The 23,015-nt window shown below is 44.4% G+C and overlaps 3 protein-coding genes across 10 annotated transcripts in view; 2 read left to right on the top strand and 1 right to left on the bottom strand.

The window, feature by feature from the left end:
* Positions 1-718: 718 nt before the first annotated feature.
* On the bottom strand, positions 719-3,163 carry rhd (Rh blood group, D antigen). 3 transcript variants are annotated; one of them, XM_070546707.1, is made up of 10 exons: positions 2,862-3,162; positions 2,612-2,798; positions 2,320-2,470; positions 2,089-2,236; positions 1,835-2,010; positions 1,616-1,753; positions 1,420-1,547; positions 1,267-1,346; positions 1,048-1,121; positions 719-945 (listed from the first exon to the last, which is right to left on the bottom strand). In XM_070546707.1, the coding sequence occupies exons 1-10, from the start codon at positions 3,004-3,006 to the stop codon at positions 919-921; spliced, it is 1,254 nt and encodes a 417-aa protein (XP_070402808.1). In that variant the 5' UTR covers positions 3,007-3,162; the 3' UTR covers positions 719-918. The 3 variants fall into 3 exon arrangements, 2 of the variants coding, with proteins under 2 accessions (XP_070402808.1, XP_070402809.1); XM_070546708.1 differs by having other exon boundaries at positions 2,612-3,163; XR_011517165.1 differs by having other exon boundaries at positions 871-945; positions 1,048-1,135; positions 2,612-3,162.
* A 656-nt stretch (positions 3,164-3,819) lies between these two features.
* On the top strand, positions 3,820-16,510 carry maco1b (macoilin 1b). Of its 4 annotated transcripts, none has more exons than XM_015970368.3 (12): positions 3,820-4,070; positions 4,830-4,971; positions 5,830-5,956; positions 6,681-6,804; positions 6,875-7,053; positions 12,024-12,567; positions 12,649-12,807; positions 12,905-13,087; positions 13,163-13,283; positions 14,636-14,810; positions 14,877-15,075; positions 16,421-16,510. In XM_015970368.3, exons 1-12 carry the CDS (start codon positions 3,991-3,993, stop codon positions 16,446-16,448), a joined length of 2,061 nt encoding a protein of 686 aa, XP_015825854.1. In that variant the 5' UTR covers positions 3,820-3,990; the 3' UTR covers positions 16,449-16,510. The 4 variants fall into 4 exon arrangements, with proteins under 4 accessions (XP_015825854.1, XP_015825853.1, XP_015825856.1 ...); XM_015970367.3 differs by having other exon boundaries at positions 12,021-12,567; XM_015970370.3 differs by lacking the exon at positions 16,421-16,510 and having other exon boundaries at positions 14,877-15,308.
* A 4,754-nt stretch (positions 16,511-21,264) lies between these two features.
* The window catches only part of ldlrap1b (low density lipoprotein receptor adaptor protein 1b), a 33,417-nt gene continuing 31,666 nt past the window's right edge, over positions 21,265-23,015 (top strand). For all 3 annotated transcript variants that reach the window (XM_015970363.3, XM_015970365.3, XM_070546709.1), the window contains exon 1: positions 21,265-21,570. In XM_015970363.3, the coding sequence (XP_015825849.3) occupies positions 21,486-21,570 (85 nt within the window). In that variant the 5' untranslated portion in view covers positions 21,265-21,485. The remainder of the gene's footprint in view (positions 21,571-23,015) is intronic.

Here is a 23,015-nt window from a genome sequence, read left to right as displayed (position 1 = left end):
GCCGGCTACTACCACTTCAACTTTGGGACAAACTACCTGAGTCCCAAAAAATAGATACATTTGAAGTCACGGACAACAAAAGAGGTTATGATCTGGAAAACGACAACTGGTGTTTAGCACTTCGTTGTTTCCTGTGTTAATGTGGGTTCCCATATCAGGCCTATAGGGAGCCTAAGTCACGCACCACGGGTCCCCGGAAGAACGAAAAACTGAACGCAAGTCAACGGGGCTAAAAACACTTTTTTCTAATCCGCTTGTTTTGTGCCATGGATTTCTCATATGATGTCCGTGAATTTTTAAGTCGCATTTTGATACAAAGAACGCGCTTATTCTCGAACAGGGGGAACGCTATTTTAGGTTTTGTGTCAATATAAGTCCAGGACCACAAATGCGTCATCGAATCAGACACGGAGAAAACTGAGGGAAAATGGCTGTAAGTTCAGCAAACTTCCCACAGGATGAAAGAACCACCATAAATCTGGTCATGTGGTAAGTAGCAGCTACGCTAGGGGAGAGGAGATTATGTAGTGACATCATATATGCGACGTGCCGATTTCTAGTTTGTAGTGCTAATTATGAACTTTTACAAGCTGATAAATCTCAAAGTATGTGACTGGTGTGGTCGAAACACCCGTCATTACTTTTTATTTAAAGTTTGAGTACAACGTGTGTGCGATCCAGGGCGTAAGACAAAGCGGATTAGAAAATAACGTTTTTAGCCCCGTTGACTTGCTTTCATTTTTTCGTTCTTCTGGGGACCCGTGATGCGGAAGTGACTTAAGCTCCCTATAGGGAGGATAGCCGGCAGGAGGGGTGAGAGATCTGCGGCTGTTTAAAGCTAGCTTGTTTTGCAGATTTACCATTGCAGGTAAATCTGAAATTCTCTGGACTCCAGGACAGACTTCTCTCTGCTTCTGTTTACTTGTGTGCTGCAAGGTGTGGAAACTGCAAAACACAATGCCCACAGCAGCTTCATCAGTACAAGTTTGTAAAAGTTTTTCTTTATTTGTATTTAAAATTGTCAAAGCGGGCATGCTGAGCGCTTACCTCCCAGAAAGCTTGATCGTCAAAGCATTTTTTGTTTTGGAGTGGTCGACAGAAGTTCCATTTAATCAGAAACCCTTTAAACAACAGACTACATAATTATCACTTTCAGACATGATAAATATAGACGTGTAAGCCTATAGTTGTCAGTCTGTTAATCCATACAGTTTCATTATAATATTAACTGGGTAAATTAAGGATTATAAACTCCAAGCGTCATACCTGTAAGAAACCCCATAGACACACTCAGAGAGATGGTAATAAACAGAGTACAGATGTGGAACACAGCAAATCGGGTGGCCCTGAAAGCGGAAACAAACCATTACTCAACTACCACGCTTGCTGCTTGTAAATAGTGTTTGGTTGCATTCTTACACCGTGTGATCATCACAGTCTTTAATCTGCAGGACAAGTTGTGCGAGCCAGCCCAGTAGACCAGGAAGCCCGTGTGTGCTTAACATGGCACAGGTGTCGTGGCACTCGTACGCTAACAGCATGTGCTTCTGGAAAAAACCGGAATGAAGTTGGTGTTGATTAAAGTAAATGTAAAATGTTTTTGGTGATGCAAAACCTTTAGATATTTGAATCCGATGGTCGATACAATGGCTGCGGTGAATCCGATTGCCATGGCTTCCCAAGGTTCATGTACAGCAGACATGGAAACGCCAACTGCAACACCACCAGCAAGGATGCACGACTGCATTTGGATCTGATTGAGGGACAACAATTACGTTTTAGATGTTTTTACAGAGAACAAAGCTGTGTGATGGTGTTAATTTATGAATCGTACCAGGTTGAGTTTCCCTTTTGGGCTGCACAGCACAGACACTGCAGCTGCTGTCACAGCACTAACAGCTAGAGCCAGATAGGTGCTGCTCACCGCTCCCAACTTTCTCCAAGGAGTCCAATCAGGAACAAGCACAGAGTTGAAACTGGGCCAAAACATCCAGAGGAACACCGTACCTCCTCAAACATAAACGTAAGTGTTGCAATGCAAGATTTACTAAATACTAAACACTTCTTATAAATGCTCAAATAAATCACCCAGTGAGGAAAACAATCCAGATTTTCTGTCAAATTTCTCCTTTTCAAATCCGTCTTCTGAGCCTTTCCGATACATGATCCATGTCAGCGTGAGTCCAAAGAGGGCCCCGAAGATGTGGAGCAGCATGATGCTGCTCAGGGGTCGAACCTGAAATCGGGTGCCGTTAGTGGCAGCATCTTACAACCACTGAACCGTGAAACAAAAGTCTAAACAAGAGCGTTGCTGCTTACTTTCAGCAGAGTCCGGAGGAGCCATTCGTTTAAAACAAACCCTGACACTTCCAGCAGGACAATCACAGTGAGCTGGACTGGGTTGGCCTTCCCCAACACAGATCCAACTGCAATCAGTGCAGAAGCTGTGCACAACTCAGCAACCACAATGCTATAGAAAAAAAAAACATAATTAGAAGTGAAAACTTTAATGATTTTTTTTTTTTATAATTCCAGGGCTGTCTGCTTTTGGAAACAAAGAACATATTCAAATCCATTATTTCCATGAAAGAGTTTGTGATCTGCATCCTACCTTTTTAAATCCACCGTTATCCTTCCTGCGCTGAACCATGACTCCACACCTGTGAGGATTAACGCCCATTGGGAAGCAATGGCTGCAACAAGGAGGTTGAACCCAGTGCTGCTGAAACCATGACGCACTAGGAAGGTGCTCAAGAAGCCAAACCCCAAAATCACCATCACGTTCACATCCTGGAATTCTGCAAAAAGAAAAAGTTCATAGTTTTTCATCTTTTGAGCCCTCCCCCCCAATAAAAACTCACCTGAGTAAAAGTTTCTTAGGTCATCCTTGTTCACTGTTACTCTGTTTTTAAAATAAAGCGCAGATATGATGATAAATAAAGTCTGAAGACAAAGCAGTAACGGTGCCAAACGGGAGCGCAGACTTGGAGCGTATTGAGGAGCCATTGGATGTTTGTTTCTGCGCAGTTCTGTTGCATCTGACGCATAATCAGCCCGCAACACGGTTTTAAAAAGGGCGCAACCAGCAGAGCTCGTTATCAGCTGGTGGACACGAAGACATCTCTGTTTAAAATAATAATGACTCAAAAATTCTCTATAAAGAGCCCGAAACGCAAACAACCAATGAGGTCAACGGGTTTTTTGTTGTTAAATATGTATTTTATTTGCTTTTGTCTAGACGTAAATGCAATGTCTTATAATACAAGTTTTAAATCACAGGCAGATGATACCATTATTTGTAAACGCGCGCACGCATTTGCGCTCAACGTGCACGCATTGTAACCTTTAACAAAGCAAACTGCGTTCAGCGCTTTAGGCTGAGTGTGTGAATGGAGCACTCACACAGGCCCTTATATAAATAGCCTTGTATGTTTTTGTAACTGACACAAAGAGAATTTTGTACCAAAGACTGCGTATTTTCTCCTCACAATAAACCACAGGCACAAAAAAAATCCTCCATAACACAGCCCACCCCTGCTGTCATGCTATTGGTCAATCAGCCATTCCCGTTTTGTCCACAAAGATCTGATTGGCTGAACGACGCTACGTATCACGCGCAGCCTTCACGCTTTCCTCCGTTGTCTTTGACGGAGGAAAGCTGAACGAACAGCTTTGCTGAAAGGTGATTAGTTGGTGAATGTGTCAATCAAAACGAGAAGCCCTTTCGGACACTGTGATTGGACAGCCCATCCGTCTGACAACTACTCTATGCAAAACACAGCGCGGTTTGTGCTTATTGAGCCTGCGCTAAGAGGAAAAGAGGAGGTTCCCGAAGAGAGTCCTTTATTTATTTCTTTGTGTTCAGTGGGGGTAAAAATAATAACAGCGACATATAACGCAAACACTTTATTTATTATCTTTGTCCGCATACACAAGAAAACTGGATAAGATTACAGCTGCTACTCGAAGGCCGAAGCCAAGGGGAGGAGGATGAAGCGGCGCAATGCGGACTGCAGCAAACTAAGACGGCCGTTAAAACGGAACCGAATCACCGAGGGTATCTACGGCAGGTAACTTACATGGAGCCCCATGGATAGGTGCTCCTCACACAGCTGTGTGTGTCTGCCTTGTCCACACTTAGCTTCCGGAGAGAGAGCTGCCACAGCTGGAAAGCTAGTTAAGCTAGCTACAGCTATGTTTGCAGGTAACATTAGCTGCTGAGCTAACTGCGCTGCTAGGCCCGAAAACAGCCTGTTATGAATGTTATTAGATTTATTTAACAGCAGCGTTACTGTAGACACTGGTTGTCTGAACCAAACAATCCAGGCTGACGTTCGCCCACATAGATCGTCGCTGCGTGGTCCTGTCAAATCTAGCTGCTTCCTGTTCGGTAGCTCCAGCCTGGGTCAGACTGGCTGATCTGGAGCACTCTGGTGTTGTCTAAACAGTCAGTGGCTTTTAAACCTCATTTTGACTTCCTATTTATCTGGTCACACAAACGTCAACAGCAACCGGTTTAAGCATGAATGACTGAAGATACGGGGCAGCCTCCCACATCATAGACCAGTATAAAGTCCCTTTCTGGAGCTCATTTAAGCTGTAATGTGTGTGCACCTTCTGCAAACTTAAGGAACCTAGTCCAACCTACACAGCAAACCATCATAAATTATCATACGTTTGTATTTAATCTGGAAAACAGCAGTATGCTTAGTGCACAAATCTTAAACTTGATTCATCCCACGCAGAAATGCACAACCAGTGGGAATGTCATATAAGAGAGAAATCACTTTACTGTAATTAAACAACATGTTATGTTTGTGTTTTTCCAGTACCTTCCTGTACCTGAAGTTTCTGGTGGTTTGGGCTTTAGTGCTGCTGGCTGACTTTGTCCTGGAGTTCAGGTTTGAGTACCTCTGGCCATTCTGGCTCTTCATGAGGAGCGTGTACGACTCCTTTAGATACCAGGGACTGGTGAGTACTTCTAAACTAACATTTAAATTTGTTTATAATAAATATGATGCCCACTGGACATATTTATGATGTCACTGCGATATGTACAGACTTTAAACAAAAAAAAAGAAGCATTTATATGCATTGACCTCTTGCCATTCCTACATACATCCTGTTTTAACAATATTAAGATGACTAATTTGTCTTATTTAGTAAATTTCCATACTCCGTTACTTCTCTGATGGGTGATCTTTGATGCTTTTGAACTCTTTTCTGACTTTGTTGTCCTTTTTATACTTGGCTGAAATACAAATGCAAGGGTCAAATAGTAATCCTATTTAGAGAATAAAAATATTTAAAACCATAATAAACATGTCAGAATTTCTCATAATAAGGACTTGGTGTATTTTTAAGTATATTTAGTGTCAAGAGCAGAGGGAAACAACCTGCTGTACTAGCATGTTATCTTTTTTTGACGAGTTTATCCTCTAATCGACTCACATTCCAGATGAACATCTACATTTTTTGCCGTTTTATTCACCTTTCGTTCACGAGAGGTGCTGGACAGCTTGTTCTTGTTGAGACGATCGATGTGTGTTTATGTTTTATTGAGATGTGAACAGCTAATATGTCCTATTCGTTCTTTTTGTTGTTTTTTCACTCTCAGGCTCGTGTTTCTCCAGTTATAAACAATTAAAATCTGCCCGATGCTTATTTCCAACATTTATTTCCAGTTTTTATCCTTTTTAGGGGGCCGGCTTTTATGTGATGAACTTGCTTTTTCAGAGAACGGGTGCTAAAATCATCTAATGACCTTTACTTTCCTCTTTTTTTTATTGCAAATTTTATTTTAACCAGCTGTCCTTTTTGTGTCCACAGGCTTTTTCAGTATTCTTTGTTTGTGTGGCGTTTACCTCGGACATCATTTGCCTCCTCTTCATCCCAGTGCAATGGTTGTTCTTTGCTGCCAGTACTTATGTGTGGGTGCAGTATGTTTGGCACACAGGTAAGAACTTTCTGCACAAGTCAGACCATGTGTTGTGCCCATAGATGTGCAGGGAAATGTTGATTTTTGATTCGCTATGAACTTTTTACTGCCATTAGCGATGTGTGCTTGGCCGAGGGCTGATATGTGATGCCACTTCGGACGCATTATTAAAACAAAACCTGGTTTTAAACCTGTTTTCATCACATTTGTTACTTCAAGTTTCATGAAACAAGCTTTGATAGGTCTTGTGTACGACCCTCGCTCATTGTGTTGTTTACAATCCGTTGATTTATTTCTAAGACTTTTGCATGGCGTATGTAAGCGAGCTGCGGATTAGCCGTCAGGCTGATTTAGTGTCATCAGCCTGTGTTGACCAAAGGCCAGGTGTCAGATTGAAACCCTGTTAGTTGGTTGGTGTTGTGTGGGGGTGGGGGGAGCAGAGTGGTTCTCAGTTGAGCTCACCAGTGGCATTCAGCACCGTAAGATGTCACCGGGGTATTAATATCTCACTGCGCTCCACAGCATGGTGTTGAATGTTGGGAGTGTGGTGCACCCAGAGAAACAATGGCTAGAGTCGATTTCCTGAGGCGCGTTTATATTAACGAGAGAACTTCTAATAGTTTATTAAAGATGCATCCAGTCACATGACCACGTTTCAGCTGTGATAAATGCTTTCAAAAGCAGCTCTCAGGGACTCGGTTGAGGTTTAAAACGTTCTTTTCTGTGCTTTCTGTTCACCCAGAGAGGGGGGTGTGTCTCCCCACCGTGTCTCTATGGATACTCTTTGTGTACATAGAGGCAGCCATCAGATTCAAAGACCTGAAGAACTTTCACGTGGACTTGTGTCGTCCTTTTGCTGCGCATTGGTAAGCATCAGAGAGAAAGTTGCTGTGCCACCTACATGCCAGCGCTGACTCTTTGTGTTTGTCTTCGCAGCATCGGCTATCCCGTGGTCACGTTGGGCTTTGGCTTCAAGAGCTACGTTAGTTATAAAATGCGCCTACGAAAGCAGAAGGAGGTGCAGAAGGAGAACGAGTTTTATATGCAACTGCTACAGCAGGCTCTGCCTCCAGAGCAGCAGATGCTTCAGAGGCAAGAGCGAGAGGCAGAAGAAGGTAAGACTTCATTGCTGCAGTCGTCTTTTTGACGGTTTGCATCGTGTTTTTGTTGCTCTTCATCAGTGTTTCCTGTGTCAACTCCGTGGCTGAGTCACCAAACAAGTTTTCTGCAACTGTTCCACTTCTGTGTGACGCTAGTTTCTTTCAATTTCTCCGTCAGACCACAAATGGTTTACAAAGCTGGTGTAAAGAAGGATTTAAGTAGAAGAAACGCTCAGACTGCTGAGATGCAAAATAAAACTAGAGTTAAGCCGGGCGGACACTGTGCAACTTTTTAACTCGTAGCACTCAGCTTCAGCTCAAACTGTACGACTTCCTCGCAGGGCAGATCTCACGAGTCATGCGCTCACACTGTACGTCTGGTAGCTACACGTCGGACCTAAAAATATGCTAAAAATAGCAGTTTTTACTCAACACGTCAGACTTTTTTGTCTTGTTTTGCCTGTTGTCCTTCAGGAATGCTGCAGGAGGACACACAGGGATTTATGGGGGTTGGATGAGGAAAACCAAATAAGGAAAGTAAATCTGTGTTTAGTGATCACTTTAATTTGACATGAACACGACAAACACGCTTTCTAGACAATCTTTGTGAGTAAAAAACGTGTAGGAATAAAAACGAACAGCATGTGTTATTAGGGAAATAGCGAGCGAGCGGCGTTGATGCAGGATTGCGCATGCGCCGTGAGCGGTTCTGATACATTTTGGGTCGCAGCTGCTCGCAGCGCCGCTTCAACAGTGCGATACCCTCACGCGGGACGAGCAAAATATCAAACACGCCAGAAGTCCGTGCGAGCTCACGATTACTGATCGGTAGCTGGTCACGTGGTGTTAATCGCCTCTCGTAACCCCCTGTACACTACACGACGCTCGGCGCAAAACTCGCCCCGATCTTGTGGATTCTCGCACGACTGGAAAATCGGCTCAAAAAAGTGAAAAAGTCGCACAGTGTACGCCCGGCTTAAGTCGGACAGAAGATGAGCGCCTCTTCTTTCAGTTTCACTCACCTGCAGGCTTTCACTCTCAGATTTTTGCTCCTGTCTCATGTTTCTCAACGATAACCACAAATACAGCTGATCTAGCGTCTGATCTGATGATATTATTTTGTAAAACTTTCTGATATTTCTTTTAATTATTTAGCATTTGAAAGATTCTGACGCTTAATGGATGAAAATTAAACAGAAGTAGAATACGTCTTCTCTCTGCTGCTCTCTTCTTGTTTAGGAAAGCTCCGATCCGATAGCGTGAAATTCAAACAATCGGAATTGGGTGGAAGAGATCAGATTCAACCTTATAAAACAGCAAACATGAACTTCTAAGTCAACCCTGAGTTAGAGTTCCTTAAGGCTCTGGATTTTGTAGCGTTGTGTTGGCTGACGCGGCTCTGCAGTATCGTGTGGAAGAAGAAGAAGAAAATGTCATTTCTGTAGCGCCTCTCAAGGTAAAAATCACGAGGCGCTTCACAAAAACAAAAAAAAAATGTAAAAATCCAAAAAGAATTTAGAAAATGGTTAAACATATGTTTAAAATGAGTAAAAAATAGACAATTGTGATTAAAAAATGTTAAGAAAGAGAGAGAGTGAATAGGAAAGAGGGAAATCAGTGGATCCTGAGGAAGGTGGAATAGGTGGGGAGAGCAGAATAAAGAGAGAGTGGTGAAGAAGGTCATCCAAAAGCCAGCTTGAACAAGTGAGTCTTCAGCTGCTTTTTGAAGGAGACCACTGAGTCCACTGATCTCAGGCTCAGGGGGAGAGAGGTCCAGAGTCTGGGGGCCACAGCAGCAAATGATCTGTCACCTTTGGTCTTTAGCCTGGTGCTGCACAACCAGTAGGCTTTGATCACTGGACCTCAGGGACCTGCTGGGGGTGTAGGGACTAAGAAGATCACCAATGTAAGATGGTGCTTGTCCATGTAAGGCTCTAAAGACCAGAACCAGGATCTTGAAATGAACCCTGAAGTTGACTGGCAGCCAGTGAAGCTGGAGGAGAAGCGGTGTGATGTGGGTGTGCTTGGAGGACTTGGTCAGAAGCCGAGCACAGGCATTCTGAACCACCTGTAGACGGTTCAGGGAGGTTCTGCTCAGACACGTGAAAAGAGAGTTACAGTAGTCTAAGCGTGAGGAGATGAAGGTGCGGATAACTGTCTCAAGTTCAGAGCGGGACAGAATGAGACTCAGCTTAGCAACGTTCCTGAGATGGAAGAAGGAAGAGCGAACAAGAGAACTGACATGAGAATCCAGGGTGAGAGCTGGGTCAAAGGTCACGCAAAGATTCCTGACGGAAGGTTTGGTGTGAGAAGCAAGCTGACCAAGAGAGTCTCTGACTTTGGGAACCAGCTTGTCTGGGGCACAGATGAGGATCTCAGTCTTATCTTCATTCAGCTGAAGAAAGCTCCCAGCCATCCAGGTTTTGATAGAGTCTAAGCAGGTGTGTAACAGCTGCAGCTTAGACATCTCATGGGGCTTAAAGGAGATGTACAGTTGGATGTCATCGGGGGCAGTCCCATTAGATTGGCAAACCAGGGTGGTGGTCTCCCTATTTAAAAAGGGGAACTGCTGGGTGTGTTCCAACTCCAGGGGGATCACACTCCTGAGCCTTCCTGGTAAGATCTATTCAGGGGTTTTGGAGAGGAGGATCCGGCAGATTGTCGAACCTCAGATTCAAGGGGAGCAATGTGGTTTTTGTCCTGGCCGTGGAACACTGGACCAGCTCTATACCCTTAGGGGGATCCTGGAGGGTGCCCGATCAGTCTACATGTGTTTTGTGTATTTGGAGAAGGTGTTCGACTGCAACCCTCAGGGGGCTCTATGAGGGGTACTCCAGGAGAATGAGGTACCAGGCCCTCTGATACTGGCTGTTACGTCCCCGTAGGACTGGTGTCAGAGATTGGTCCACATTGCCAGCAGTAAGTTGGGCTCGTTTTCAGTGAAAGTTGGACTCTGCCAAGGCTGCACTTTGTCACCGATTCTGTTCAGAACTTTTATGGACAGGATTTCTAGGAGCCGCCAAGGTGTTGAGGGGATCAGTTTTGGTGGCCTAAGGATTGAGCCTCTGCTTTTGCAGATGATGTGGTCCTGTTGGCTTCATCAGAACGTGATCTCCGGCTCTCATTGGAGCGGTTCGCAGCCGAGTGTGAAGCAGCTGGGATGAGAATCAGCTCCTCTAAATCCGTGACCATGTTCTGGAGTCGGAAAAGGGTAGAATGCCTTCTCCGGGTCAGGGATGAGGTCCTGCCCCAAGTGGAGGAGTTTAAGTATCTCAGGGTCTTGTTCACGAGTGAGGGAAAACTGGAGCGTGAGATCGATAGGCGGATTGGTGCTGCATCTGCAGTGATGCGGGCGTTGTACCGGTCTGTCGTGGTGAAGAGAGAGCTGAGTCAGAAGGCGAAGCTCTCGATTTACCGGTCGATCTACGTTCCTACCCTCACCTATGGTCATGAGCTTTGGGTAGTGACCGAAAGAACGAGATCGCGGATACAAGCGGCCGAAATGAGTTTTCTCCGAAGAGTGGCTGGGCTCTCCCTAAGAGATAGGGTGAGAAGCTCGGTCATCCGGCAGGGGCTCGGAGTAGACCCGCTGCTCCTCCACATCGAGAGGAGCCAGTTGAGGTGGCTCGGGCATCTGGTCAGGATGCCTCCTGGACGCCTCCCTGGTGAGGTTTTCCAGGCACGTCCAACCGGGAGGAGACCTAAAGGGAGACCCAGGACACGGTGGAGGGATTATGTCTCTCACCTGGCCAGGGAACGCCTTGGGATTCCCCCGGAGGAGCTGGCCCAAGTGGCTGGGGAGAGGGAAGTCTGGACCTCTCTGCTTAGGCTACTGCCCCCGCGACCCGGCCCTGGGTAAGAGGCTGAAAATGGATGAATGGAAACAAAAGCTTAGTTTTAATTCAACAAACTCCATTCCGTCAGTAGTCATCGTTGTATAGACGACAACAACACCGTAATGTCACAAAATCTACAGCAGCTGGAGAATTCAGACACCCTAACGTGTAGCTGTTAGCTAGCAGGCCAACACAGAGCTAACGTGTTACCTCAGGAGAACAAAAATATCTGCAGGTTGGACATATTTAAACCGGACAGCAAAAGCAGTGCAACAGACACGTGTAATGTGTGCATACTGGGTGTTTAGCGTCGCTGCAGGAACTCGGACAAAAACGTGGAGCCAGCCGACACTGAAAGATGTGTTTAAGAGAAAAGGGTTGTAAAATGGTCTCAGCACTGTTGCCTCGCAGCACGAAGGTTGCAGGTTCGAAACTCGGCTGCGGCCTTTCTGCGTGGAGTTGCGTGTTCTCCCCGTGCATGCGTGGGTTTCCTCCGGGTACTCCGGTTTCCCCCACAGATCACAACATGCCCTGTAGGTTATAAACTTTAAGCCGCTTTTGATAAAAGCGTCTGTTAAATAAATAAACATAATCACACCGGATGAGAGTCTGCGGCTGCCAAAGTTGGGTTTTGCGGTCTTCTGGAGCCACGGTATGAGTTTCATTGTCTTCAGTATTTTACACACGCAGCTCTCAGGTAAGACACGTCACGGGAAAATGGAGGAATCCCTTTTTACGCCACGTAAGCGCGTAGAAATGTGAGCAACGAGGAACCTTTTTAAATATGTTTGTTGTATTAACACCCTTCTTATCAATATTCCTGCTGAATGAGGGAGGCCTTTTGGCAGATAAAAGGAAGAAATGACAAATCCAAAAAGAAAGAAAAATGTAAATAATAATAAAAACTTAAAGGGCAACTTGAATGGTTTCTCTTTTATCCTTTATTTAACGAAGTATCGGATCGGGACTCAAAGGACTCGGATCGGCAAATAAATGTGATGGGAACCTCCCTGGGTGTTATCTGAACGCGTTTCCAGCACGTGCATCTACGCTCTACTTTATACAAAGTTTGTGGTTGCAGGTGCGCACCAGGCTTTGATTAAAGACTTAATATTTCCATGGTTCTCCTGCTCTTTCTCCATGCAGCAGCAGCTAAAGGATTATCTGAAATAGACGCACCTCCGGTGACACAAAATGGCGCCCCAGCCAATAAAAAGACAGCTGTGACATTGCCAGAGCTGGAGTATAAAGAAAAAGGGAAAGAAGGAAGAAATGGTGGTGAGAATAAAAAGCAACACAACAGCATTCTGCCGTCGTCAGTGGACTGTAAAATCCAGGAGATGGAGTATATGGAGAACCATCTGAACAACAAGAGACTGACCACAGAGCTGGGGAGCACAGAGAACCTGTTGCACAAAGAGGACATCAACTCCTCCAGTTCTTCCTCGTCGTCGTCATCCTCCAGAAATTGCAAAAATCTTAGCTGCAACGCCACGACGGTGAACTCCTCACCGCGCGGTTACAGCGCCACCAACGGCTCCGTGCCCTCCTCGGCGCAGCCGTCTTCAACGGGGAAAAACGATAAAAAGCACAAGTTACCGGTGGGGAAGGGGACATCAGGGGGTTCCCACAAGGATCCAACAGACAACTGCATCCCCAACAACGAGCTGAAAAAGCCAGAAGCACTTGTTAGGTAAGAAGCTCGCAGAACGGCGCTGCCGTTTAGTTCTTTGGTGGACGTCCTTCATCTCCTCTTGTTTATGTCTTCATGCAGATTGGAGCAGGACATTAAAAAGTTGAAGGCAGACCTGCAGGCCAGCCGGCAGGTGGAGCAGGACCTGCGCAGCCAGATCGGCTCGCTGGGCAGCGCCGAGCGCTCCATACGCACCGAGCTGGGTCAGCTGCGCCAGGAAAACGAGCTGCTGCAGAACAAGTGAGTTGTGGAGGCGACGCAAGCTTGCAATTAGGGGCTCTGACGCGGTTTTGTTTGTGCCGCACACCGTCTAATGTATTGTGTGCCAATGTGCAAGGCTCCATAACGCTGTGCAGGCGAAACAAAAAGACAAGCAGGCCGTGGGCCAGCTGGAGAAGAGGCTCAAAGCAGAGCAGGATGCTCGAGCGAACGCAGAGAAGCAGCTCGCAGAAGAAAGGAAGCGAAAGAAGCTGGAGGAGGCGACCGCAGCCAGAGCGGTGGCGCTAGCAGCGGCGTCCAGGTGTGGTGACTAACCTGCTCAGCTGATACTCCCAAATATCTCTGATAGAATCTCACTTATTTCTTTGTTTTCCAGAGGGGAGTGCACAGACACGCTCAGACGGAGAATCACAGAGCTGGAGTCGGAGTGTAAAAAATTTACTGTGGACATCAAAGTGAAGGAGGATCAGATACGAGAGCTGGAGTTAAAAGTTCAGGTTAGTGTTGTAACCATCGACATATAAATATTGAACAATGGGTTTCCATAGTCTCCAAAAACACGTTTTTGAGGCCAAATAGGAGGTGGCCACCACCGCCATTTTGACCGTGTCACAGGTTAAGTCAAGCCCAGACAATTCCACAAAAGGGAAGAGAGGTGGAGCTGTGAGGCTGGGATCAACTGACGACACACGGTCGAACTAGCTACAAGCTAACCCAAAGCTAACGCGGAGGTGGGAGCTAAGCTAACAGAGGTGGCAACCTAGCAGCAACCGGAGTTAACTGTGCACAACACCAGAGCTTCTGAGTCAGAGATACGCCGGGCTGACCGCTGGGTAAAACCGGGTGGAAAACATCGGTCTCCCGAGAGCTCCACAAGCCGATAGTCGGAACCCAGCTCCACCAACATGTTATATTTCAACCCATTTTCTAAAGTGCAGCATTATGTTAAATGCACTGGGTTTTACCCTATTACATTTAAATTTCATGGTTAAACAGTACATGTTAAAATCTAAGCTCAGCTCGGCAGTGACCTAAAATACATGAATATAATTTTACTTACTGAAAAAAATGAAGTGGAGACTCCTTGGACGCTCTATTAGTGCAATTAATGCCACAGCAAGTCATTTTGTCCGACAATTGCACAAATAATATCCAAACAAGAACACACACAGAGACTCAAAATCCCGGAACAGTATCCAGGCCAGACCGAGGCTCTACTGAGGCCTTTCCCCGGAGCTAGCTCTGCAGTCACGTGGGTCGGATGCTCATTAATTACACAGAATTTTAGGCTTTTAATACACTTAAACAGAAGAGTGAGAAAAAAATTCACCCCCCTCAGAGTTGTCATGAGTGTAAACTAGATCATTTAAACCAAAAACATGTTTTGGTACCAGGCTGTAAACATGTTTATTTCTGCTGTGAAATTGGTATTTTTAACATGGGAGTCAATGAGGATTTGCTCGTTTCTGACACCAGCCCCCAGTGGATGAGGGTGGAACTGCAATTTTTGGTACTTCCGGGATTGCTTCAATTTTTGAGCCGCATTGTGGGGGCCTGGTTGGTACCAGATGTTTAAAGCAGAAATCTGGAGATTTGTATCGGGCGGCACCATCTAGAGGTGGAAAGATGTACTACACCTTTAGCCCCTCCCCCTACTTCCATGAGTACAGCAGGAAGCATCGCCTCTCCAGCCAGCCAACAGAACTAAACCTTCTCTAAGGTTGCTCAGGCTGCACTTTTCACACATTTATTTTCACAAATGTCTCAAAAATCATCTAGTGAACAACACTTAGCTGTAAACAGCAGATGCTACTCTACTGCTCTGATACCCGACCTGGTTTTTCTGCAGGAGCTTCATAAATACAAGGAAAATGAAAAAGACACAGAGGTGTTGATGTCGGCGCTGTCGGCGATGCAGGACAAGACCCAGCACCTGGAAAACAGCCTGAGTGCAGAGACCAGGATCAAACTGGACCTTTTCTCTGCACTCGGCGATGCCAAGAGGCAGCTGGAGATCGCACAAGGTTAGCCCGACACTCGCAGTCCAGCCTGACGCCTTCACCGGATCTGACACGCTTGTCTGCTTTCAGGTCAGACCCTGCAGAAGGACCAAGAGATCAAAGACTTGAAGCAGAAGATAGCAGAAGTGATGGCCGTCATGCCCAGCATCTCTTACACAGCCGACACCAGCAGCATGACCCCTGTGGCCCCTCACTACTCCTCAAAGTTCATGGACACCAACGCCTCCGGCTTGGACCCCAACGCTTCTGTTTACCAGCCTCTGAAGAAGTGAACACTCGTTTGTTTTTCTGCCCCTCTTCTCCTTTCATTCTCTACATTTTTACTCCTCCTGCAGGCCCCGGCTTGTCGCGGCGGAGAACTCTTTCTGTTCTCTTTCGCCAGTTCAGAAGGATGTTGTATTATGTGATTGTGTTTGTTGTAGTTAAAACAAAAGACAAAAAACTTACAGACATCCCCCGTCGGTGAAGAGGCCCCAGGTTTTTCTTTATTTTAGTGAAACCTCACAGATTTGGGCGCGTGTCTTCATCTCTTCAAGAGAAGCTGCTGCGTTTCTTTAAATTTGACTATTCTCTTTATGAACTGTAAAATAACCCAACGTAACGGCATCCCCGTGAATTTGGAAGACTCCGGATTCAGCCCGTCACGCTCGTACAACCAGAGGAATGTAGTGCAGACGGCACCGACTTCCCCCGTCGTGATCGAGTTACTTCAGAGCGTCTGCTCCAGCCTGTGGTGGTTACTGGTTTTAAAGCCGTTTTTGTGGTTATTTACGTTCACAATAAACTCGGAAATATTTGATAATTAAGTTAAATCTTTAGTTTTCGTTCCCCAAAACAAAACTTTGTTGTGTTTTCTGACGGTTTTTGAGCTGATGGGAGAAGAAGAGGCGTTCGTGTTTAAGTGAGGACACGAGACGCCGCCCGCAGCTTCCCACGTCGTCGCGAAATTCTCGATGAGCCGGAAAGACTAAAGATTCCTCTCCGCATGATGAAGAGGCACAAACCCCTTCCTCGCTAATGAAATCCACATTAAACAAGAAAACCTTCCTGTTAAATATCGGAGATCGTTAAATCCAGTAACTACCATCTAAAACGGATCAGGAGCTGCTTTTAAACTCGTTTGGATCAGCAGGTTTACGGTTAATAGCTAAACTATAAGGAATTCCATGTTTTCCCAGGTAATTTAATTAATGTGCACCTGAATTTGGCGTGCCAAGACTGTTCCTTTAGTAACGCGTTGAAGAATGTACCTTTGAGTTGATGGTAGACTCAGCTGGTGGAAGGTGAGCAGGCAGAGGTTTGGTCTCCTGTTTTAATGTCGGACCGTTCAGGCGAGGGAGCAGGAAGTCACACGGAGGCTCCGATGGCAGTCGTAACCCTGTTTCTGGTGACGTCGTCGATCTGCTCGAGCGTCACGTGGCTTCACCGTCGGCTGAAACGCTCGTTGTCGTGCAGCGTACGGTTTCACCTACTGTATGCGGAAACGCTTTCATTTCTTCTCTTTTCTGTTTCCACTCGGATCGCTGTCGTTGGCTTCTTGGAAATCTGTGGTAAAATTTACAGTTTGGTCGGCTGATTGGTGAACAGATGTTTTTTGTTTTCTACGCCCACAGTCACTGTTCCGGTTTCTCCCAGGTCTGACCTCGGCGGCGCTCTCACTCTGTGAGGTTTACAAGAAATAAATTTTTTTTCTTGCAAACTTATTTTCCTGTTTGTTGCTATTTTTTATCTTTAGGATTATGCTTCGTTCATCACCCCGTGTTGCCTTGTTTTCTTCTTCAGGTGTCCCTGTAGCTCAGGGGTCTGCAGCCTGCGGCTCTTTGAACTCAACAACTTTAAAATATAAAACTTCACTCATATAAACATAGATGTAATAAAAAGCAGGTTTAGCAGTGTTTCAGGTTTCCATGGAATAGTTGCGTTGCATTTCCACAACAGAGTGACACTAAAATGACCAATTTTGCTTAATTCTCCACTAATATGATAGATTTCTATTTACAAGTTTTTCAATAATTACAACAGATTTTCAATTAGTTTAAAAATACAACTATTTAAAAAAATGTGTTATCTAATTTTATTATGACAACCTGAAAATATTTGGTCATAAAAATCAGTAATTATTAATGCTTTGGCTCTGCCCTCAGCAAGGGGGCCCAAGCTTGCTGTCAAGTTGGCGCTAGCCCCCTCCTAGAATCACCCCTGCGTACATCTGTTTTAAATTTAATCAGATTACAGTTTTTAATTGTTCCCTCATCTTGGCATTGTTTCACATTTGTGAAAATTAGCTAATAAACAGATATTTTCATTCTATTAACTTTAACTAAAATATAAAACTTCACTCATACATATAAACATAGATGTAATGCAGGTTTAGGCCGTGTTTCAGGTTTCCATGGAATAGTTGCGTTACATTTTCACAACAGAGTGACACTAAAAGTACCAATTTTGCATAATTCTCCACAAATATGAACATCACAAAAACATCCATACTCCACACGCCAACGTTTTATTTTATTTTAGGCTGCGCAGTGGCACAGTGGTCAGAGCTGTTGCCTTGCAGCAAGAAGGTCCTGGGTTCGCTTCCCAGCCTGGGATCTTTCTGCATGGAGTTTGCGTGTTCTCCCTGTGCATGCGTGGGTTCTCTCCCGGTACTCCGGCTTCTTCCCACAGTCCAAAAACATGACTGTTAGGTTAATTGGTCTGTCTAAATTGTCCTTAGGTGTGTGTGTGTGCATGATTGTTTGTCCTGTGTGTCTCTATGTTGCCCTGCGATGGACTGGCTCTCTGTCCAGGGTGTACCCCGCCTGATTGCCCGTTGACAGCTGGAGATAGGCACCAGCCCCCCCGCGACCCTACGTGGACAAGCGGGTTCAGAAAATGGATGGATGGATTTTTATTTTAACATACCATTGATGAATACTTTGCATATACATACAAAAACTTAGTATGTGCATATTGCTTAACACTTATGAGCTATCAGTACTTAACATCAATGTGGAAAAAAGAGAAAGAAAGAAAAGGGAAAAAGAAAAAAGTAAAATTAAAAAAAAGAAAAAAAGGGGAACAGAATCATCAGGGGAGACTGAAATCTATTCACCAATCATTATAAAAAAGCATCGGGCTTCCGGACTGTCATCAGGGTATCCGCGGGTCCGTAAAAAGTCTTAAATAAGCTTTTCCAAATTTAAGGCCTTAAAAATCCTTAAAAATGACAAATAATCCTTAAATACAGTTTCCAAAGGTCTTACATTACTAAAGACCCAATAAACAAGATTCTTTTATTTCTATAAAAATTTTGTGAATTTCTAGTTGGTGTTCAGCATTTTTTGTGTATGATGTTGGCGTAAGCGGAACCGTACACATTCAGTTAGTTGTGAAAGGGGGCTCTTTTTAGATGAGCACATTAGCTGGTTAAGCTAGTGGGAGCTTGCGCCATGGGGAAGTGCAAGTTTAATGGTAACTGGATGGCTAATCCCACGTTCGCGACGTGGTTGACACCGGTTCCAGGCAATAGCTGGAAATTATAGCTTAAATTAAAATTTTAAAAGTTGCTTAAATTTGGTCTAAGTGGCCTTAAAAAAGGTCTTAAAAAGTCTTAAATTTGGCTCCCTTCAACCTTCAGATACCCTGTGTTATATAACTAATCCATTTTGCCCAGCATGAATCAAATCTATCAAGATAATGATTTACAACAGCAGTCAGTCTTTCCATTGTATTAATATCCATTGTTATATCCATCCATTCTGTTAAATAGGCTTCGCCGGTGTCCTCCATTTCCTAGTCAAAGTTTTCCCACTAGAAATCAGTAAAATATTAATTAAATCCTCGTCTTTTGTTGTCCAGTCTTGTGCCATACAACCAAAATACATCATTTTCATTTCCAGTGGGAATACACAGTCAAGCATGGCCTGCAGTGCCATGTGAATATCTGTCCTGTACTGTTTGATTAGAGGGCAATCCCATAGTATGTGGAAGTAATCTGCACTGCAAACGTTTTTTTTTCTATTTTAAAACTGAACTCTAACGGAAGAGGAATAAGTAAATATTTGGGACTTTAATTTTAAAACTTGACTTTAAGCCTCCGACGTTATTGAATTCTTACATTATTCTCACAAATCTGAGAGAACGTTTTTTTCCCAGCAGGCCTAATTCTCTGTAGATTTTTATCATAAATGATGAAACTTTAAAATGTCCTGTAAGAGTTTCAGCTCTAAAGTTTTATTTGGTATAAAGCTGCTCTTTTGACCACTGCTGGAATCGATTTCTCCCACATCCCTGCGCAGTTAAGCCTATGAGCTAATTTGTGTCACAATTTATTCTTTTGGGTTACATTCCTTCACTAAACATTAATAAATACGCCTTTTTGTATGATTTAAAAACTTGATCTAGTTTAAAAACAAAAATCTGCCTCTAAATGCAATGTCGTCTTTTTCCACTAGGGGGCAGTGCCTACCCCCCACAAAACAGTGGAAAGATCAACTATTCACCAGTTAATTGTAAAAAAAACACAAATTCTTCATAAATTAATAAATTTAATTTAATCTTCGACAAAATAAGGAGTAAAATGACTTGTCTTCCTCAGTTCTACGTGGATGAATGCCGTCATGAAGCTGATTCAGTTTGAGATCAAACAACAAACAAATCATGGGTTAGCAGGTCTGATCTGAGGGAAAATTCTTCTATCTTGAGAAGATGAAAGTAAAATCCTTCTCTGAGGAATGCTGTGTTGTAATGCATGAAAGAAACTCTTGGTTTAACCGGCGCAGTGAGAAAAATGAGGGCGAACCTCTTCCCTTAATTTCTCTGCAATAATCACGTTTAGCATAAATTTGGTTTCCACTCAGTTTTCATCATTTTCTCAGTAGAAACCTGACTCCACACACTCAAGCGTGCAAAATGAGCAGATTATAACTTCTAGCTGCAACAAAAACTCGAGTGCGAGGTTTTCTCCTGCACATTTTTGCCAATAAAATTGATTTAAAAGATTTTTTTTAACGTTGCATTGGGTTTGCTGCTCCACTGGAATATTTTCAAGGCTCATACTTGTTTTCGGGAATGTGCAAAAATATGTATTCTGGCTTCGCTCAGCTTCAAAGTAGAGTTAATATTGGCTAAGCTGTTCACAAACCACCTGCTGCTGCAAGTCAAGGTGTGATTTGTTTAAATAATTTAAAAACAGCCGTTTAGAAGGAATGCACCTGTCTGAGCACAAAGGGGTAGTTAGTGCAACACTAATGCTGTAATCAACCACCATTTATCCAGCCTCTGATTAAAGATGGCTGTGATGTTGGCTAATTCATCCTCAGGGGAGTGTTAGGCTCCTGAACTCCCGTCTCCAAGCTTCTCATCTGGGATCCTTTACGAGCCATTCTCCTGAGTGCTTTATAATGATGTAATAGTCTCAGTCTGACACATGGGGATGCCATTTGGTTTCATTCTAAATCTCATTACTAAATATGAGTGAGGGTGGACATGTTTTAGTTTCTTAACCATTAAATTTTAATTTCTAATTACAAATAAAAAAAGTCCTCATGTTTTATGGTAAGGGAAGTTGAGCTTTGTTGAGCTTTGCCCTCCCGTGTTTGTAATGGTTAACAATTATGATCTAATTGGAAAATGTATGATATCGGGGGAGATTCTTACAGGCCGAGGCCATCTGCTCTGTTAGAGAAGCACAATAGTGAGAAAACTACAATTATTATTTCAACATTTCTATTTACAAGTTTTTCAATAATTACAACAGATTTTCAGTTTGAAAATACAACTATTTAAAAAAGTGTTTTATCTAATTTATTTATTATGACAACCTGAAAATATTTGTTCATACAAATCAGTAATTATTAATGCTTTGGCTCCGCCCTCAGCAGGGGGGTCCAAGCTTGCTGTCAAGTTGGCGCTAGCCCCCTCCTAGAATCACCCCTGCGTACATCTGTTTTAAATGTAATCAGATTACAGTTTTTAATTGTTCCCTCGTCTTGGCATTATTTCACATTTGTGAAAATTAGCTAATAAACAGATATTTTCATTCTATTCTTGAAAAATTATTTAATCAATTTGCACCAAACAGTGAATTATAATTATTAGTGGAATAAGCTCTTCAATACCCAGTGATTTTAATATATTTGATTGAGAGATTTTACTACAACAAATCCATTTATTGCAGTGGTTGGTTGTCTGACTACATGCCACAGTGATGTGACCCAGTCTGCCCGGCCCGACTCGTTAATCCACTTGCTGAGGTGAGACGAGTCCGTGACGTGTCTTCGCGCGTCAGTGGGAGCTCAGGAAACAAACGGAAGACTTCTCAATAAAAGCGAGCAGCAGCGTTATAGATTGAGCGGAACAGCTGGAAGGGCAGTCACGCCGCGCGTCGGAGCAGCGCCTTCTTGCCGCTCGCGCGACCTGTCGCCCTGCCGCGCCGCTCGCGTGACACCACAACGGGCGTAACGCACGCGCCATCCGGCCAATTTACATACATAACACCGCCCAGAGGACGAGCATGATAATCCACCATCGACTGAAACCGAGCTGAGCGCTGAGGAGAAGAAAAGAGACGATTTAAAAAGTTTTCTCGGGAGAGAGAGGGCTGTTTTAAACCGAGAGAAGGGAGAGAGTCGACGGAGACGGACGCGCGCTCGTCGGGCTCTTCGCCCCACTTCTGTTTTTGGGTTTACGGACATGGACGCTTTGAAATCCGCCGGGAGGGCAATTATACGGAGCCCCAGTATCGCGACGCAGTCCTGGGGTTCGGGCAAACATAAAAGTAAGTGCTGCTCACCGTGCGTGTTGGTGTTAGCTGGTGCTAATTGTGTTGCTAACCGGTGTTTTGTCCTAGCCCTGCTTTATAACTTATCCATGCACGCTCGGTACAGGTGTCGGCTACACTCGTGTGTGTGTCAGGTTACCTTTCTGCCCCAGAACTTGACACTTAATCTGAATATGTGGGAAAAGTGTAGCACCAGAGCTCGCGTGCGCGAGACTAGCGAAGTTTGGGGAGCTGTGCGTAAACCCCAGATCAGTTTGTTTGGGTTTGAAATGTGAAACAGGCACTCTGCTGGGGAGCTGCAGTCCTCTGATCCAGACCAGAGAGAAATGTGTGGTCGCCTCCGTGGCAAAGCCTGCGCAGTCCTAGCAACGCACTGTTGCTAGGCAATACATAATGTGCGAGAAACAGGAGGCTGCATGAAGGTGGGGTTGCACATTCTTTCAGGATTACAGATTCCTGACTTGTTATGAGGTCAAATGATGGGTTTGGTTAATCCATGACAGGTGTGTGTTTTTTTACGTGTCAGCCAAACGGAAGAGCAGTGTGGGCTTTTAAATGCAAGTTCACAAAGCCTGGGGCTTCCCCATCTTTCCATGCCTTCTAAAGGCAGCCGAGGAGCTGGCAGCAGGATGCCACGCTGATGCTTTGTTTTGGTCCCCTCTTTGCCTCCCCTGGGGAGTGATGCTTAATCAGCAGCATCCTTCTGGTCAAAAATTGATCGATCATCCAGCCCTGACCCTCTGTTATCTGTGGCCAAGCATCCCACCCTGCCTCTGCCTTTGACATTCAACCACACAGAAGCCAGTCCTGTAAACCATTCTGCACACATGTCAAACATTAATCAGAAGTTCCCGTTTTTCTTTCGCCTGTTATCAAGGAGCTCTTCGTCTTCCACTTTTCTTCGCTGTTGCAATCTAATTGCAGACTTAACAGAGTCTGGGTGTTGTGAATAAACTTGTCTTGGCCTGCTGTGTCATTAGGAATGTCCCCCCAAGTGGACCTTTTCCTTTGCATGTGGCACAATTGATGTATTTTTGCAATGGCAGTTTTGCAATTTCTCTCCTTTTCTTCCACTGTCACTGTTGATTTGTTATACGATTATTTATTATTGTTGATCAGTCATGTCTGTATTATTTATTGCTGCATGTCGATATTAAATTCAATCTCATTAGTTTTGCTTTTGGGCCTAATTCCTGCATGCTTTCTGTTTAATCCCACCCTGCTGGGTTGATGTAATGACACCCTGCCTGGTCACAACATCCAGCTAGTTTCCATTTTTCACAGATAGAAATTGTTTAAAACATCAGCAGTATTCTTGGGTATGAAAGGCCTATTTTTCTTTTTAAAATGAAATGCGTGGGAGGCAGAAAACTCCCTCGTGGCTTGTCAGGGAGCTGTCCTTTGTGACGTTGCCAACGTGAAAGACGGATAAACAGAAATCT

This window comes from Nothobranchius furzeri, chromosome 18 (genome assembly GCF_043380555.1).
Source record: "Nothobranchius furzeri strain GRZ-AD chromosome 18, NfurGRZ-RIMD1, whole genome shotgun sequence".
Taxonomy (NCBI): domain Eukaryota; kingdom Metazoa; phylum Chordata; class Actinopteri; order Cyprinodontiformes; family Nothobranchiidae; genus Nothobranchius; species Nothobranchius furzeri.
The sequence above is the reverse complement of the archived record's forward strand: the minus strand, read 5'-3'. Positions and strand labels throughout refer to the sequence as shown.

Coding starts and splice junctions, on each gene's coding strand:
- rhd (XM_070546708.1), bottom strand. CDS start 3,006: ATGGCTCCTCAATACGCTCCAAGTCTGCGCTCCCGTTTGGCACCGTTA. Junction 2,237..2,319: donor TCCTCCGGACTCTGCTGAAA/GTAAGCAGCAAC, acceptor ACCCGATTTCAG/GTTCGACCCCTGAGCAGCAT. Junction 1,122..1,266: donor GTCTATGGGGTTTCTTACAG/GTATGACGCTTG, acceptor TGTTGTTTAAAG/GGTTTCTGATTAAATGGAAC.
- maco1b (XM_015970367.3), top strand. CDS start 3,991: ATGAAGCGGCGCAATGCGGACTGCAGCAAACTAAGACGGCCGTTAAAA. Junction 4,071..4,829: donor ACCGAGGGTATCTACGGCAG/GTAACTTACATG, acceptor GTGTTTTTCCAG/TACCTTCCTGTACCTGAAGT. Junction 7,054..12,020: donor AGAGCGAGAGGCAGAAGAAG/GTAAGACTTCAT, acceptor TTCTCCATGCAG/CAGCAGCTAAAGGATTATCT.